At 35.8% G+C, this 13868-nt stretch overlaps 1 protein-coding gene across 5 annotated transcripts in view; it reads right to left on the bottom strand.

The window, feature by feature from the left end:
- Smg1 (SMG1 nonsense mediated mRNA decay associated PI3K related kinase) overlaps positions 1 to 13868 on the bottom strand; it is a 95856-nt gene that overhangs the window by 56444 nt on the left and 25544 nt on the right. For 3 of the 5 annotated variants that reach the window (XM_013076386.3, XM_004855797.4, XM_021237227.2), the window contains 8 exons: positions 11721 to 11857; positions 11140 to 11198; positions 9903 to 10116; positions 6195 to 6320; positions 5657 to 5729; positions 4488 to 4585; positions 2790 to 2963; positions 630 to 854 (listed from right to left, as the gene is read on the bottom strand). In XM_013076386.3, coding sequence (XP_012931840.1) covers positions 630 to 854; positions 2790 to 2963; positions 4488 to 4585; positions 5657 to 5729; positions 6195 to 6320; positions 9903 to 10116; positions 11140 to 11198; positions 11721 to 11857 — 1106 coding nt within the window. Of the gene's footprint in view, positions 1 to 629; positions 855 to 2789; positions 2964 to 4487; positions 4586 to 5656; positions 5730 to 6194; positions 6321 to 9902; positions 10117 to 11139; positions 11199 to 11720; positions 11858 to 13868 lie in introns of those variants that run through there. The other 2 variants (XM_021237226.2, XM_087209176.1) reach the window with 2 other exon arrangements.

Below are 13868 nucleotides of genomic sequence, written 5' to 3'. Positions count from 1 at the left end.
ATGCAGTTCCAAGCGCAAGGACCTGAGTTCGATCCCCAGTACCAAAAATAAATTAAATAAATAAATAAATAAATAAATAAATAAAATAATGCAGTTGGAGATGAAGAGATAGCAAAGCGGAAGCAGAAAGTGGGCAGAATAGAAGAAGCCGGATGGGCCATGTATTTCTAATTATAGAAGCTGAGCACTAAGTATACAGAGATTTATTATACTATTCTATTTTTTATGTACTTTAGAATGTCCATAATAAAGGGACAGTTACTTATACTTAAGAAATTAAGAGAATAAAAACTGCAAAAGAAGTTTTATAATAAGGCAAACAAAATGTAACAGGGTATTTACAAATAGCTATCAAATACTTTCTTTCATGCAGTATTTAGCAGCGATACTAGAGACTCGAGGGTGAAGGATAGTTACATTAAAAAAAAAAGTAAAGCTACACTCAGCTAGTAAACACTAAAAATAAACATACTAGAAAAAAGCATACTAGATTTATAAAACTAAGGTTGATCAATGCACTTTAACCAAAAAAATAAAAATAAAAAAGGCCCTTAATTTCTTCAGGGCCTAAATAAACCAACACGCCAACACGCTAGAAAGCAACAACAAAAAAAGAGTAATTCACATACCAATGTGAGTAAATTCAAGACTGAGATGATATAATCGGTACCACAAGTTTGGCAGTTCTCCAGTTGGTCTAATCCATATGTAATGACCATGTCACAATGTATAGTCATGCTAGGATCCAAGCTGCCGAGCAAAACACCAACACACTCATTAGCAGCTGTCAACACAGCCTCAGAAAAAAACACTTGGTTTGCAGCCGTCACACATCTCATTACTCTGTACAGAACCTGCAAATGGGGAAAACAAGCAGCTTTTTAAAAAAATTCACATGCTTTCACAGAAAAAGATATTCTATTTAATACAGATTCTTTTAACTGCCTACCTTGCCAATAGTCTTAATCTTGTGGTTCTTAGTAGCTAAATAATAAGGGTATGTTCAGTACAATACACAAAAATGGTCTTGGCTAAAAAATCCAAAATAACTATGCTATTATGATAGGAAATAGAATTTGTCACCATCTATTTTCCTTATACCCACTTTCTCTCTCCTTCAAGTCACTAAATGGCTGAAGTTTAGAATCTTAATAATCATGAAAAACAATAGGCCTTAGTAACAGTATTAACAGCATGGAAATAAGCTGCTTATACTACACGAAATCTAGCTCTTTGTCTTTGGTAATCAGTCTTTTAAAACTGAACACCGAAGTCACTTTATGCTAATATTAAAGTTCATATGCTGATGATCATTGCTAAGCAAGTATGCTAGCATTGCACTATACCTTCAGCCCAGATAAGCACTCCCATGCTTACAACGTGATACCTATTAAGGATTACAGAAAGCAGGTAATTACACACACACACACACACACACACACACACACACACACACACACACACACGCACATTACTAAACTTAACAGTCAATAGATATGGACTAAATTTTCAATAAAAATAACTTAGAAAAATATAGGTTTTTTTAAACTTACATATAGGTTTGACTAAAATCATCCACAAATGTCTAAAAGACCTCCATAAAATAGCATATTTAATATACAGATATCCTAAAAAAATTATTATGTTCCTTTCCTTTTACATCTGAGTTGACTGCCTTTTATTTCAATTCCAACAGTCTTCAACCAATCATCTTTTATAGAGTTAAAAGGAAACAAAGAAATCATTTCAATCAGGTTTAAAATACCAATATGCTGGTTTAACTATCTTACAGATCTGATGTTTCTGCTCCAACACACAATAAATATTACCAAGAACTGTATACTTAATTAATATCCTATTTTATCTAGCAATGTGTTCAACAGAAGTAAAATGGTTCTGAAACCTAGTTATAACCAAGCAGTAAAATTTTAGTAATTTAGATTAAATATTTTATGACTAGACCACTCATGCATCTCCCTTCTTACTTACACTGAGTATAATCCCTACAGTACATTTCTCCTCTGCTAACCTGAACCACTACTGGACTATGCTACAAGCAGCTAATGTGTGAGGTCACTGAAGTTTAGCAATTTGGCTATCTCATTAATATATATATATTTATTTATTTTTACCCGCCCCCCAGTACCGGATATCACACTCAGGACCTTGCACTTGCGAGGTAGGCATGGCGCCACTGAGCTAAATCCCCAGCCCCAGACCAGTATATATTTTAAACTTGTGTATTTCTGTATTCTTTTATGTCAGCCTATCAGAGAAGATAAAAAGATATACAAGGTTCTTCAGTTTCAACCCGTCATGTTCAAAACTGACTCTCTGACTTTATCTTGTTATTCTTATGTCAAAAAACTAGAGAGAATTAGTAATTTAAAAAGCAAAATTATAATTAATATTAACTATAAAGGGTAAGTTTTAAAGCTATATATTTTTTAAAAAAATAAATGGGTCTGTGAAAGATCTCCTAAGAGAAAAGCGCACAGACACTGAATATTTCAGAGTGGCCCTTTTCTCATGGGTTTGGCAAGAGGGAGTCAGTTAGAGGGTGGAGGAAGCCTGAATACAGTAGGCTTCCCTGATTTTCCAGCTAAGGAAGGAAGGAAGTTTCTGGCTAGGGAAGTAACAGACAGACACAGACACAGACACACAGACACACAGACACACACGCACACACACAGACTCCCAAATTAATGTAGGATTAGTAACAAGCCACTGGATACAATATAAAACAATTCTGGTTTTGAGTGACACTTGAAACTCCTAAAGATACTTACATCTGTTACATATGCCTCAGTAATCGGAGGACCCCGGATTGGGCTGAAGCGTTCTCCAATACTCCTCACCACAGTACTGAATACCCGGAGCAGTGCTGCCAGCTTTGGTAATGACACGGATGGAGGAGGAACATCCTCATCCACTGATTCCCCAGAAGCCACATGGCTGAGGTCCTACATGTGAATTCACAGTATTTTTACTTAAATAGTACATTGTTTACTTTTACAAAACCTCCCAAACCTTAAGTCAACTAATTTTAGAACTAGACTTTTACAAGTTAAAAGGAATCATTGCAAACAGCAAAACAAAAAGATGCTGCAAAATAGGGAATATAGCTAATGGGTATGGGTTAGAGGGATAAAAATATCATAAAATTGGATTGTGGTAATGACTGTACAACTCTGAACAAACTGAAGACCACAAATCATCGATGTTCATTGCATAATCTAAATGATTTGTATGATATATTAATTATATCTCAATAAAACTGTTTAAAAGAAAAAAAAGAAAAAAAGAAAAAAAAAAAAAGGAATCATAGCCTAAAAGAGAAAGAAAAAAATGTGACAATAAACATAAAAATGGGTTTTATCTGACTTTTTTTTTTTTCGAACTCAGGACCTTGTGCTTGCGAGGCAGGGCGCCAGAACTGTTGAGCTAAATCCCCGGCCCTATCTCATTATTTCTTAAAAGCCCACATGACATCTAATGTATTAGGAAAATAATCTCCTGCATCAATACAGAAATGTACTGGGGACAAATAAATTCTAGTACATGCTCATTACATGTAGGTGTAACCGGAGACCGAAATTTTTGCCATTCCTAAAATCTCACTCTAGGTATTCTTTGACACACTAAATTAAGAAAACAGGCACTCTACACCAATATGCATATGAAAAGCAAAAGGGAGAAGCTTAAAAATTAAGAGACAACCTACAGATTTATAATTTAGTTGAGGATGTGCTTGCTTCGGCAGCACATATACTATAATTTAGTTGAGGAAATAAAATACACACTAAGAAAAGATTAGCCAGGGAGAGTGGCACACACTCATAATCCCACACACTAGGAAGGATTAGGCAGGAGAATCCCAACCCCAGTCCCAAGTTGAAGGCAGCCTTGGCAACTTGAGACTGGCTCAAAATAAAAAATAAAAGGGCTAAGGGGAGTGGCACGGTGATAGAAAGCTCCTGTGTTCAATCCCCAATAATGCAAAAAACAAAAACAAAAAAAAGGGGGAAAGGTTAGCCCCAAAGACATCATCTTAGAACCCATGTATATCTACAGACATGTAAGCTTCAAAATAACAACACAGAATTAGATATATGACTACCAAAGGGGAAAATGTCTCTATAAACTATAATGGGTCACTTCTGAAAGAAAGACTGATCAGCTGTAAAGGTGAACATATTAAAAAAAATTAGGCAAAATATTAAAACATTAAAATATTGGGCTGGGGATTTAGCTCAGTGGTTTCGCCACCTGCTGCGCAAGCGCAAGGACCCGAGTTCCATCCCCGGTACCAAAAAAAAAACATTAAAATATTGCAACAGTCTTGTAATTTCTGCTTAAATGTCACATAGTCTGAATTAAATTAAAGTGAGTCTAACAGTGCATAATATTTTTATTTTTCTGTTGTTGCTATTGTTGTTCTTCCTTAACTGGTATTTAAGAAATAATACGACTTTCTACACACTCACCTCAGCATATGCCTCCATGTCTTCTAGAAACTGACCAAGAAGAGTGGTAGAAAACGCAAGGTCAGCCACCCAAAATGGCTCCAAGCTCTGCAACCACCCTTGGAATCACAAGAAATTTTGAAAGAGTAGAATACATTCAAAATTTTAAAATCTCCAAAATTTGATTTAAAGGCTTTTTAAGTTGCCTATCCTAAAACATGACCTATATTATGAAATTAGGACTACTATTAAACATATTGATCATGATTAATCTTTAATGCTGTAAAAACTGAAACTTCAAAAATTAAAATATAAATCTCATGTCCTTACTTTTTAATCAGATTTAATATCCATATTGTCACTACACACAATTCAGACAAACACTACCATCTACCATCAGCCTGGCTGATTAACCCAGGGTCACATTAGGCCAACAAAGATGTGCATTCAACCTCACAGTAGAAATGAGACAGAACCATTCTCACTAGCAAATCCTATTTTCAGAAGATTACGGCACCAAATAAGGTAAAAGAAGGCTGGCTTTAGTGGCATGCACCTGTATTTCCACGCACTTAGGAGGTTAAGGAAAGAGGATTACAAGTTTAAGGCCAGCCTGGGCAACTTAACAAGACCACATCTCAAAAATAAAAGAGCTGGGGGGAAAAAAAGAGCTGGGGATATAGCTGAGCAGTAGAGCACTTGCTGAACATGCACATGGCACACAGTTCAATTCCCAGTATCACAAATAACCTGCAACCAGCCAGTTCATGCTATGAGTTGTGCTATCATTCACCTAAATCCAAAATGAACAAATCTAAAAAATATTTCCTTATCATTTATGATGACTCGCCAAAGTATTTTTTCTTCTTTAAATAACCAGAAAAAAAAAAAATCACAGGATTTTCCACTCTAAATTTCAGAGTGTCATCATGTTATCTTCTCTTACCAGTACATGCTACAAATGACTTCAGTACTGAATTTCTGACAAACGCAACATTACAATCTGTACTTACCCTACCTACTACAATCTATGTAATTCTCCACTGAAAAGACCAATTTAGCTAACAAGTGATATTTATTTATAAAAACCAGTATATTTTCCTAAAGCAATTAGTTTTCTTGGATTATAACAGGTGGTCTTTGGTGGCCCAGAAAATTCTTTAAATGACTGGTATAGGCTAAAAACTTACCAGATACCTGCTGTGTGAGCGACGGTTTCTGAGTATGATCTATGTGCCATCCCACTAATATATCAACCGTATCCTTAATGGAGACAAAAAGAGAGGAGACCAATCATTTTAAGGTCTTACTTACTGCTATTCTACCTGTGGACCATATTACAGTAAAAGATCCTAGGAAACTCATTTCTGTTTTACCTGCTTAACACTGCAGTAATTTAGAAAGAGGGAGGGAGAACGCAGAAGAATAAAGGTACTGAGTTTATGACACTGATGAAGTATTTTATCTTCCTTAAGTATCTTAAGGTATTACTGCAATGTCAGAAAGGAAAATGTAGTTGATATTTTTCATAAAAACAGTATTACTGCACCATTCAACACTGGACCCTCAATCATTGCTATGATATTCAAAGGGGCAGAGCACTGCTTTCTGATTCCCCAGATATCACGCGCACACACACACACACACACACACACACACACACACACACACACAAACACACACACCATCCCTTACCCTATCAATGGAGAAGTAGCACAGGGAACTCACCCTAAAATTAGTGCTGAAAATATGAGGGTAACATCGAGCCACTAAAAGAATGCACTTAACACATTTGCAAAGTAATTCTGGTGTATCCACATTCTCAAGAATAGACTGCAGGCTGGTCATTACGAGCTTAAAAACAAAAGTTACAAATCATAAACTTTAACAAAATAGAATAAAAAGAAGTGAATCATGTTGTTTACTAGAAACTATATCTAAAACTGATTATAATACCAAAGTAAATATTGTTTTAGTTCAAAAAAATTGAAAACATTTCATTCCATTAAGCTATTAGGTTGAAAACAGATACCATTCTCTAACATCTATCATTATTCCTTTAATATTGGATTAGTCCAAGTAATATACTTTTTTTTTTTTTTTTCTGGTACCAGGGGTCGAACTTGGGTCCCTGCACTTGCGCAGCAGGCAGCAAAACCACTGAGTTAAATCCCCAGCCCCTAAGTAACATACTTTTATGTTATTAAGTGCTCTCTTTGATGTCCTGTGACTAAATTTCAAATACAAAAAATAAGATGTCTATGACACTATTTTCTTTAAAATACCACAATTATTTTTACTTAAAAATGTAGATCAAACTTACTGAATTAATGTTTTAGAACAAAGTTTATATGCTTCAAATCAAAATGACTTAGGATTAGACAGAATCATACATAAATAACATACAGCTCATCTTGCCACTATATATAGAGTCCGCAAAAAAAAAAAAAAAAGTATACACACTTCAGCAGTTCGCTGCACTTAAAAATTTCTGGAAGCTAATAGCCATCATTTTGAGAAATCTCTTGTGATTGTAGAGGACAAAGGTAACTTGTATTAATCTCATGATGTTTCAATAAATTTAGTATTAAAGGGCCAGGGATTTAGCTCAGTGGTTTTGCCACCTGCTGCACAAGCGCAAGGACCGGAGTTCAATCCCCAATACCAAAAAAAAAAAAAATTTAGTATTAAAATATTTAGGGCCGGGGATTTAGCTCAGTGGTTCCAGTGCCTGCCTTGCAAGTGCAAGGTCCCGAGTTCGATCCCCGGTACCGGTACCAAAAAAAAAAATTTATACAAGGTTCTTTTCCCTGAAGTATACATTTTCTTGACAGACTGTATTCTTTTTTTTGAAGAATAATGGTAAGTTTATTGAAAATTCAAGGAGAACAATGTATGGCAACTTAAAGTGAAGTTTCCCAGAGACTGTATTCTTTAAATAAATACAGGGTATATCACTGGAGAAGTATTTTGCAGCTGTTAAACACCATTCCTCTTCCCCAAAGAAAAGGTTTTTTTAAAATAAGAATGTTATAAATGTAAGAAATGCTTGAGCTGGATCCCCGGTGGGGGTAGATATATATATATATGATGCTAGAATTAGAAAACCACCATTTTGTAACAGCCAATGTTGCAATCTATACCCACATGGAATATCAATGGACGCTAAAATTTTTCAGTGAAATACTAGTGAAAACCAGGATATTCCCTATGATCCCTGAACTCTGAGAGCTGAGGCAGTAGGATTACAATTTGAGCCTAGCCTGAGCAACTTGGCAAGACCTTGCCTCAAAAAAAAAAAAACAATGGGGAAGCCAATGTAGCTCAGTGCAAAGGCTCCGAACTCAATCTCCAGTACTACAAAAGAAAACCAATATTCAGAAGGTCCAGAGGTATATCTACATTACTAATTCCAAAGGCAGAAAACCTAAGCCTTCAAAAATGGGAAGCTGTAGTGATAATTTCCTCAACCAAGTGATCAAATACTGCCTGCTGGAGTGGGACAACTTGGTATTATCCACCTGCTCGTGTGGGACTATATTAGGAACGAACCTATAAAGTACTTGGGCCCAAAATGTTTAAACTGACTCTAGTCAGTAAGAAACAATACGACAGACCCAGAAAGTAGAGCTTACCACAAAATAAGGGCTACAAAAAAAAAAGTGTGGAGAACTACTCTAAAGAAATTAAAATGTTACACCACCAAAGATGTTTGAATTTCGATATGAAGCCTTAGAGATTTAAAAGTCATGTTATAGACAATTAAAGAAATTTTAATGTGGAATATATATTAAATATTAAAATTCATTTTCTCGGGTATGATTATAATATTTTGTTACGTAAGAAAACCCTATTCTTTTTTTTTTTTGGTACTGGGGATCGAACTCGGGACCTTGCGCTTGCGAGGCAGGCGCCAAAACCACTGAGCTACATCCCAGCCCTGAACAGCCTATTCTTAAGAGATGCAGTATTAGGGGGTAAATCATCACGATGTGTATAATTTATCCTCAAATGGCCCAACAAACAGTGTACTGCAGAAGGAAAACTACTGTAGCAAAATGTTAAATCAGTGAGGGTTGGGGCCGTGGCTCAGTGGTAGCGCACTTACAAGGCCCTGGCTTCAATGTCCAGCACCTCTTACTTCCCTCAAACACAGTTAATAAATGATAAATACAGGTGAAGAATAAATGAATATTATTATACTGGTCCATACATTTTCCTGTGGATTTGAAATTTGTCAGAATAGGAACTGTTCATGCCAGGAGAGGTTGGTGGACACCTGTAATCCCAACATTTATGGAGCTGAGGCAGGACAACCACAAGTTTGAATCCCACCTGGGCAATTTAGCAAGATCCTACCTCAAAATAAAAAAAAGGGGCTAGAGATGTACTTCAGTGGTAGAGCGCCCCTGGGTTCAATCTGCAATACCACAAAAACAAAAAAGAGAAATGTTCATAATATAAAACTATATGCAAAATTAGCCCTACATGCCTTTAATCCCAGCACTCAGGAAGCTGAAGCAGGAGGATCTCTTCAAGTTCAAGGACAGCCTGAACTATATAGTAAGAGCCTATCTCCAAAAAAAAACAAAACCTCAACTTGATGTTATGCTGTTTCACTTTAGGTCATTACCTAAAATTTTCTAAGAACCTCTCCTAAAATTTTCTAAGTACCTCTATAAACAGGGGAAAATGCATTTTCCAAAGTGGGAGAGTCACAGGGAGATAGATCTTTTGTAAATGGGAGAGGGACCAAGAGATAAAGAGAAGGAGAAGAGAAGGGGCCATAAAAATAATTAAGATGTGTTAAATACATGTACCACCCCCCGCAATTACTACACACGTACTTTTAAAAGTAGTCATTCCTTAGAGCTTTTATAAAATGCTAACATTCTAATATTTCAAAACATTACCTCAACTAGATTTCACTTGAAATCTTACTAAATTGGAAATGAACTTCTCAATTCATTCAGATGCAAACAGTGAAGTAAGATTAAGTACAGATGGTACTCATTTATACATAAATTTTTTTTGTATTACTTAAATTAAAAATTTTTGACATACTGCCAAACCTAAAGACTTAGAAACTGAGTTGTGGTTTTAGCTTTTGTCTCTCTCAAAATATGTGAAAGCCCTCTCCTGCCCATCTCTCCTAGAGGAGTTCCTATTTTCAAATCTACAAATCACTCTAATAATAAGCAATTCCAAAGGGAAACTCTGAAAAGTGAAAACAAAAAACTTTTTAAACTTATACCTATCTTTATTATGTATTCTTTACTTGTACTCAAAAAGAAGACTTTTATTTATATCATATTTACTACCAGTAGATAATCCCTAAGTCACCCAATCCTAAATTTTCTTTGCTCAAGCTTCCCTCCAAGGACATGTTAAGGACAATCTTCCCAAGTATAACATCAGTTTTCCCCCACATCTTACCTGCATTACGGATGAAAAGGCTTTCTTTTCTCCTACAGTCTCTAGTGCTTTGTAGGTGGCACATAAGTAGAGGAGTTTAACTTCATCTTTTGCAGATGAGCTAAATTTGTTAAAAATCCATTTGAAGATCTTCTCAGCCTCATAGCTCAGAGAAGCACAAAGAAGGCCAAGACAGCAAGCTCCTTCCTGTCTCAACTCCTGAAGCAATTTGCTGCTGTGTTTATTTTAATGCAAAAAAACCAAACACACACATAAAAGGCAAAGCTTTCAAAGATGACAATGACACCTTACAAAGAAAGAATGTCTCAGATGTTCTTTTCAAATGATTTTTTAAAAGTTCAAATTACATAAAAGGTTGAAATTTTACCCACTCCTAAGTACTGTATTCTCTATCCTACAATGGTCAAAACTACCTTCGTAAGATATTACATTTTTTTTTTACAAAATCAATTTATTTGGGGGGGGGGGGTGTACCGGGATAGAGCTCAGGACCTTGCGCTTGCAAGGCAGGTCACTGAGCTAAATCCCCGGCCCAAAAATCAATTATTAACAAACAATAAGGAAAGGTTCAAAAATGCTAAAATCCAGGCTTAAAATTCCATTTCAAATTAAATGATTCACAGAAAGGGGCAAAAAGAAATTAGGTAAGACAAAGTAGATAACTACATTCCATATAATATTCAAAATCTAAGTATTAAAAAATAGAAAATGGCAATAAATACATAAACTGAGGTTAACAGCATTAAGTATAACATTAATAAGTAACTATATAAAATAAAACCATCAAACAACAGTAAGATTTATGACCTGCAGAGCTTCACATGCTTTCCAACACTGAATTCTTCAGGAATCACTGTACACCTCTGAGAGCCCCAGAGATAGTTTAAATCCCCTCTAGCTCAAAAGAAGCTCCCTTTCACCTCCACTCCCTAAACAATTCTGAAAACTCCTTAAGTTTAACTGCATTCATTTATTCCTGCCTTCATCATCAAGAGTTTGTGTTGCTCCACAAGACAATGTTCAGTTACTTAGATTGACACATTAAAAAAGAAAGAAAAAAGAAAAAGTATTTCCTATCAAGTAGATTCCATTTGTATTCAACAGTAATTAATGTGTACATAATACAGATTAAAGAGACATGAAGACTTAGTAAAATATCAAATATTTTTATAAGCAAAGAAAGTGTACATCACTTGTATAACTGTTAAGTCATTTACATTTATCCATTATTACTTACCTTTCATTAAGCACATCATGTACAGCAGCCAAGATATTATCCAACTGTTTAACTAGTACCTTTAAAAGAAACATTTATAAAAATATTAATTCTCATCTTTTAAGAATAACGCTGTGGGGGCCGGGGATTTAGCTCAGTGGTTCCAGCGCCTGCCTCGCAAGCGCAAGGTCCTGAGTTCGATCCCCAGTACCAAAAAAAGAATAAAATGTGTACTCTAGACCCTCCATTTTATGTAATTTTAAAGACAGAAACTCTGTCCTGTAACACCAAAAGAAAAACTCTGAGGACAGCAGGATTATCCATGAGATAAAATATGCTAAAAATTAAAAGGACTTTATTACAGAAGGTACCAATGTGAATCTAACAATGGGTAGATAAATTATACACAGGGGGCAATGAGTTCTGGATCACTGTAATACAGGCCAAATATGGATCACTGTAATACAGGCCAAATAAGTGTGAAATAACTACTATTTTTCCTTAGAAGCAATTTTTCCCTTCTTAAACCACTCCAGATAATTTCAGTTTATTATGTATGGAAACACAAACATTTTCAACAATTCTAAACATATTGTACTCACCAGCTTATTTTCTGGTTGCTGAATAAATTCTTTCAACTGCTTTACAGTAGCCAGTCTTCGGTCTCTGTCATCTTCCCGGGTGATCCTCCGAAGAAGATTCGACAATCGAGACTCATCAGAATAAGACATCGATCGCTCTGTGAATATAAACATTTTGTTGCCTGTTGAGTATAAATAAGCACAGAAAGATTAAAGCCCCAACATTTTTAAGTACATAGAAATCCTAGTTCACCGGACAATGGACAGAACTCCTGTCACTTCTCTGATCATCTCTATCTACCAAGGCATAACAGAGTGACTGGCCCTAGACTTATGAAATCCTAAGCAAACTGAATAGCTCTAAAGGACCATCTGAGAGAAGAAAAAAGTAAAATTTAGAAAGAATTTTCTTCAGGTCCATTCCAAGCTCTTTTTCAACATCTAGGTAAAAAGAATGGGCAGTCAGGTGAGATGGTGCATGCTTGTAGTCTCAGCTACATAGGAAACTATGTAAGGTGGGACAATCATTTGAGTCCACATTTGAGTCCTCTCTGGTAACAACAGCAAAACTCATCTCAAAAAGCAAAAACATAAAAACTAAAAAAGAGAATGGGTATAGGTAAATTATTTTTTCAGATGAAATTCCAATCAGATATAAATAAGTGATATGCTTCTACTTCTCACATAAGTATTCCACTGTGGGAACCTCTTGCTCAATTACCATTTTTCTAAGTTTTAGTGACCACACATTCAATTCCACAAATATGTCATTCACTACACGCAAAGTATGCTACCACAAGAAAAGTGGCAAACTAGAACCTTTCTTCTATTTTTTTCATTACAAGAAGCACAAATGTTCAAACAGTGCTAGACACTATTAATAAAAATGCATGTAAGGACTAAATTGTTTAATTTTTTAAGCAATGCTATTTACCATGACTAGCCAAAAATACGTAAACAATAAATACAACAAAGCGTATATGACAGTTTCATTTTTAAGGCATTATAAAAAAACTGGTAACTGCCAGGCTCAACGACACACACCTGTAATCCTAGCTACTCAGGGGAATGAGGCAGGAGACCAACATTTGAGACCAACCTGAGTTACACAGTGCCTTAGTAGGACCCTGCCTCAATGTTTTTAAAAAGGGCTGGAGAAGTAAGCCATTGCAAAGGCCCTGAGTTCAATCCTCTATAAAAAAGGAAAATACAGGGCCGGGTATTTAGCTCAGTGGTTCCACGGCCTGCATCACAAGCGCAAGGTCCTAAGTTCAATCCCCAACACCAAAAAAAAAAAAGGAAACTACAAAACAACCCCAATGACAAAAGAAACAACATCTATGGGAAGGAACAGAATTTTAAAATCTCTGGCTCATGGAGTATTTTGGTAGGAATGGACACCAAAAATGTCATTAGGCTATCAGCTAAGGAATCTCTGCTCTATTTATAATTCTGCCACTGCCTTACTGTGAGCCAGTAAGAAAGAGGAACTGGACTAAATTAGTTTAGAGTCACCTTCTAGCTTCTAGAATACAGAAGTCTAAAGCTACAATCACTCTATTAAGCAAGAGCACAGGCTTTTACTTAGTCCACTTCTGAAATCTTACCAAAAAGAAGTCATTTTTTTAAAAGTCATATCCAGGGGTCGGGGATTTAGCTCAGTGGTTCCGGCGCCTGCCTCACAAGCACAAGGTCCTGAGTTGAATCCTCGGTACCAAAAAAAAGTCATATCCAAAATTTATCCAAAATTTAGTTCAGTGGTGCCGCACCTACCTCACAAGTGCAAAGTCCTGAGTTCAATCCCGGGTACCAAAAAAAAAAAAAAGTCATATCCCCAAAAAAGCTATGTGCGTACAAAGATGTTCATCAAGACATATAACACACACATGTGGGACAGAGGGTCACAAATTACATATCCAACAAAGCATATAAATCAAAATCTCAATTTCATACTCAGCTTTACTAATAAAATTAATTTTGAATTTTCAAGGCATTTAACACAGCAGCTCTTGGGTTATAAGGTCGACAGTGGTAGGGGTACATGTAAGTATAGAAAAGTCTCACTGTATATAAAGGACATGCTGGGTACACTACCCATTCAGTACCCATAATAAGTGGGGAAGCCCTTTCTTTAAGATCTTATAGTCTTTTAAATCTTTCTTGTGGCAA

The sequence above is a fragment of the Heterocephalus glaber genome, unplaced genomic scaffold, assembly GCF_053883595.1.
Source record: "Heterocephalus glaber isolate CG9 unplaced genomic scaffold, H.glaber_assembly_v1.0 deba00000943, whole genome shotgun sequence".
In the NCBI taxonomy this organism is placed as follows: Eukaryota; Metazoa; Chordata; class Mammalia; order Rodentia; family Bathyergidae; genus Heterocephalus; species Heterocephalus glaber.
Note: the sequence above shows the minus strand (reverse complement) of the source record. Positions and strands in the feature narration are given on the sequence as shown.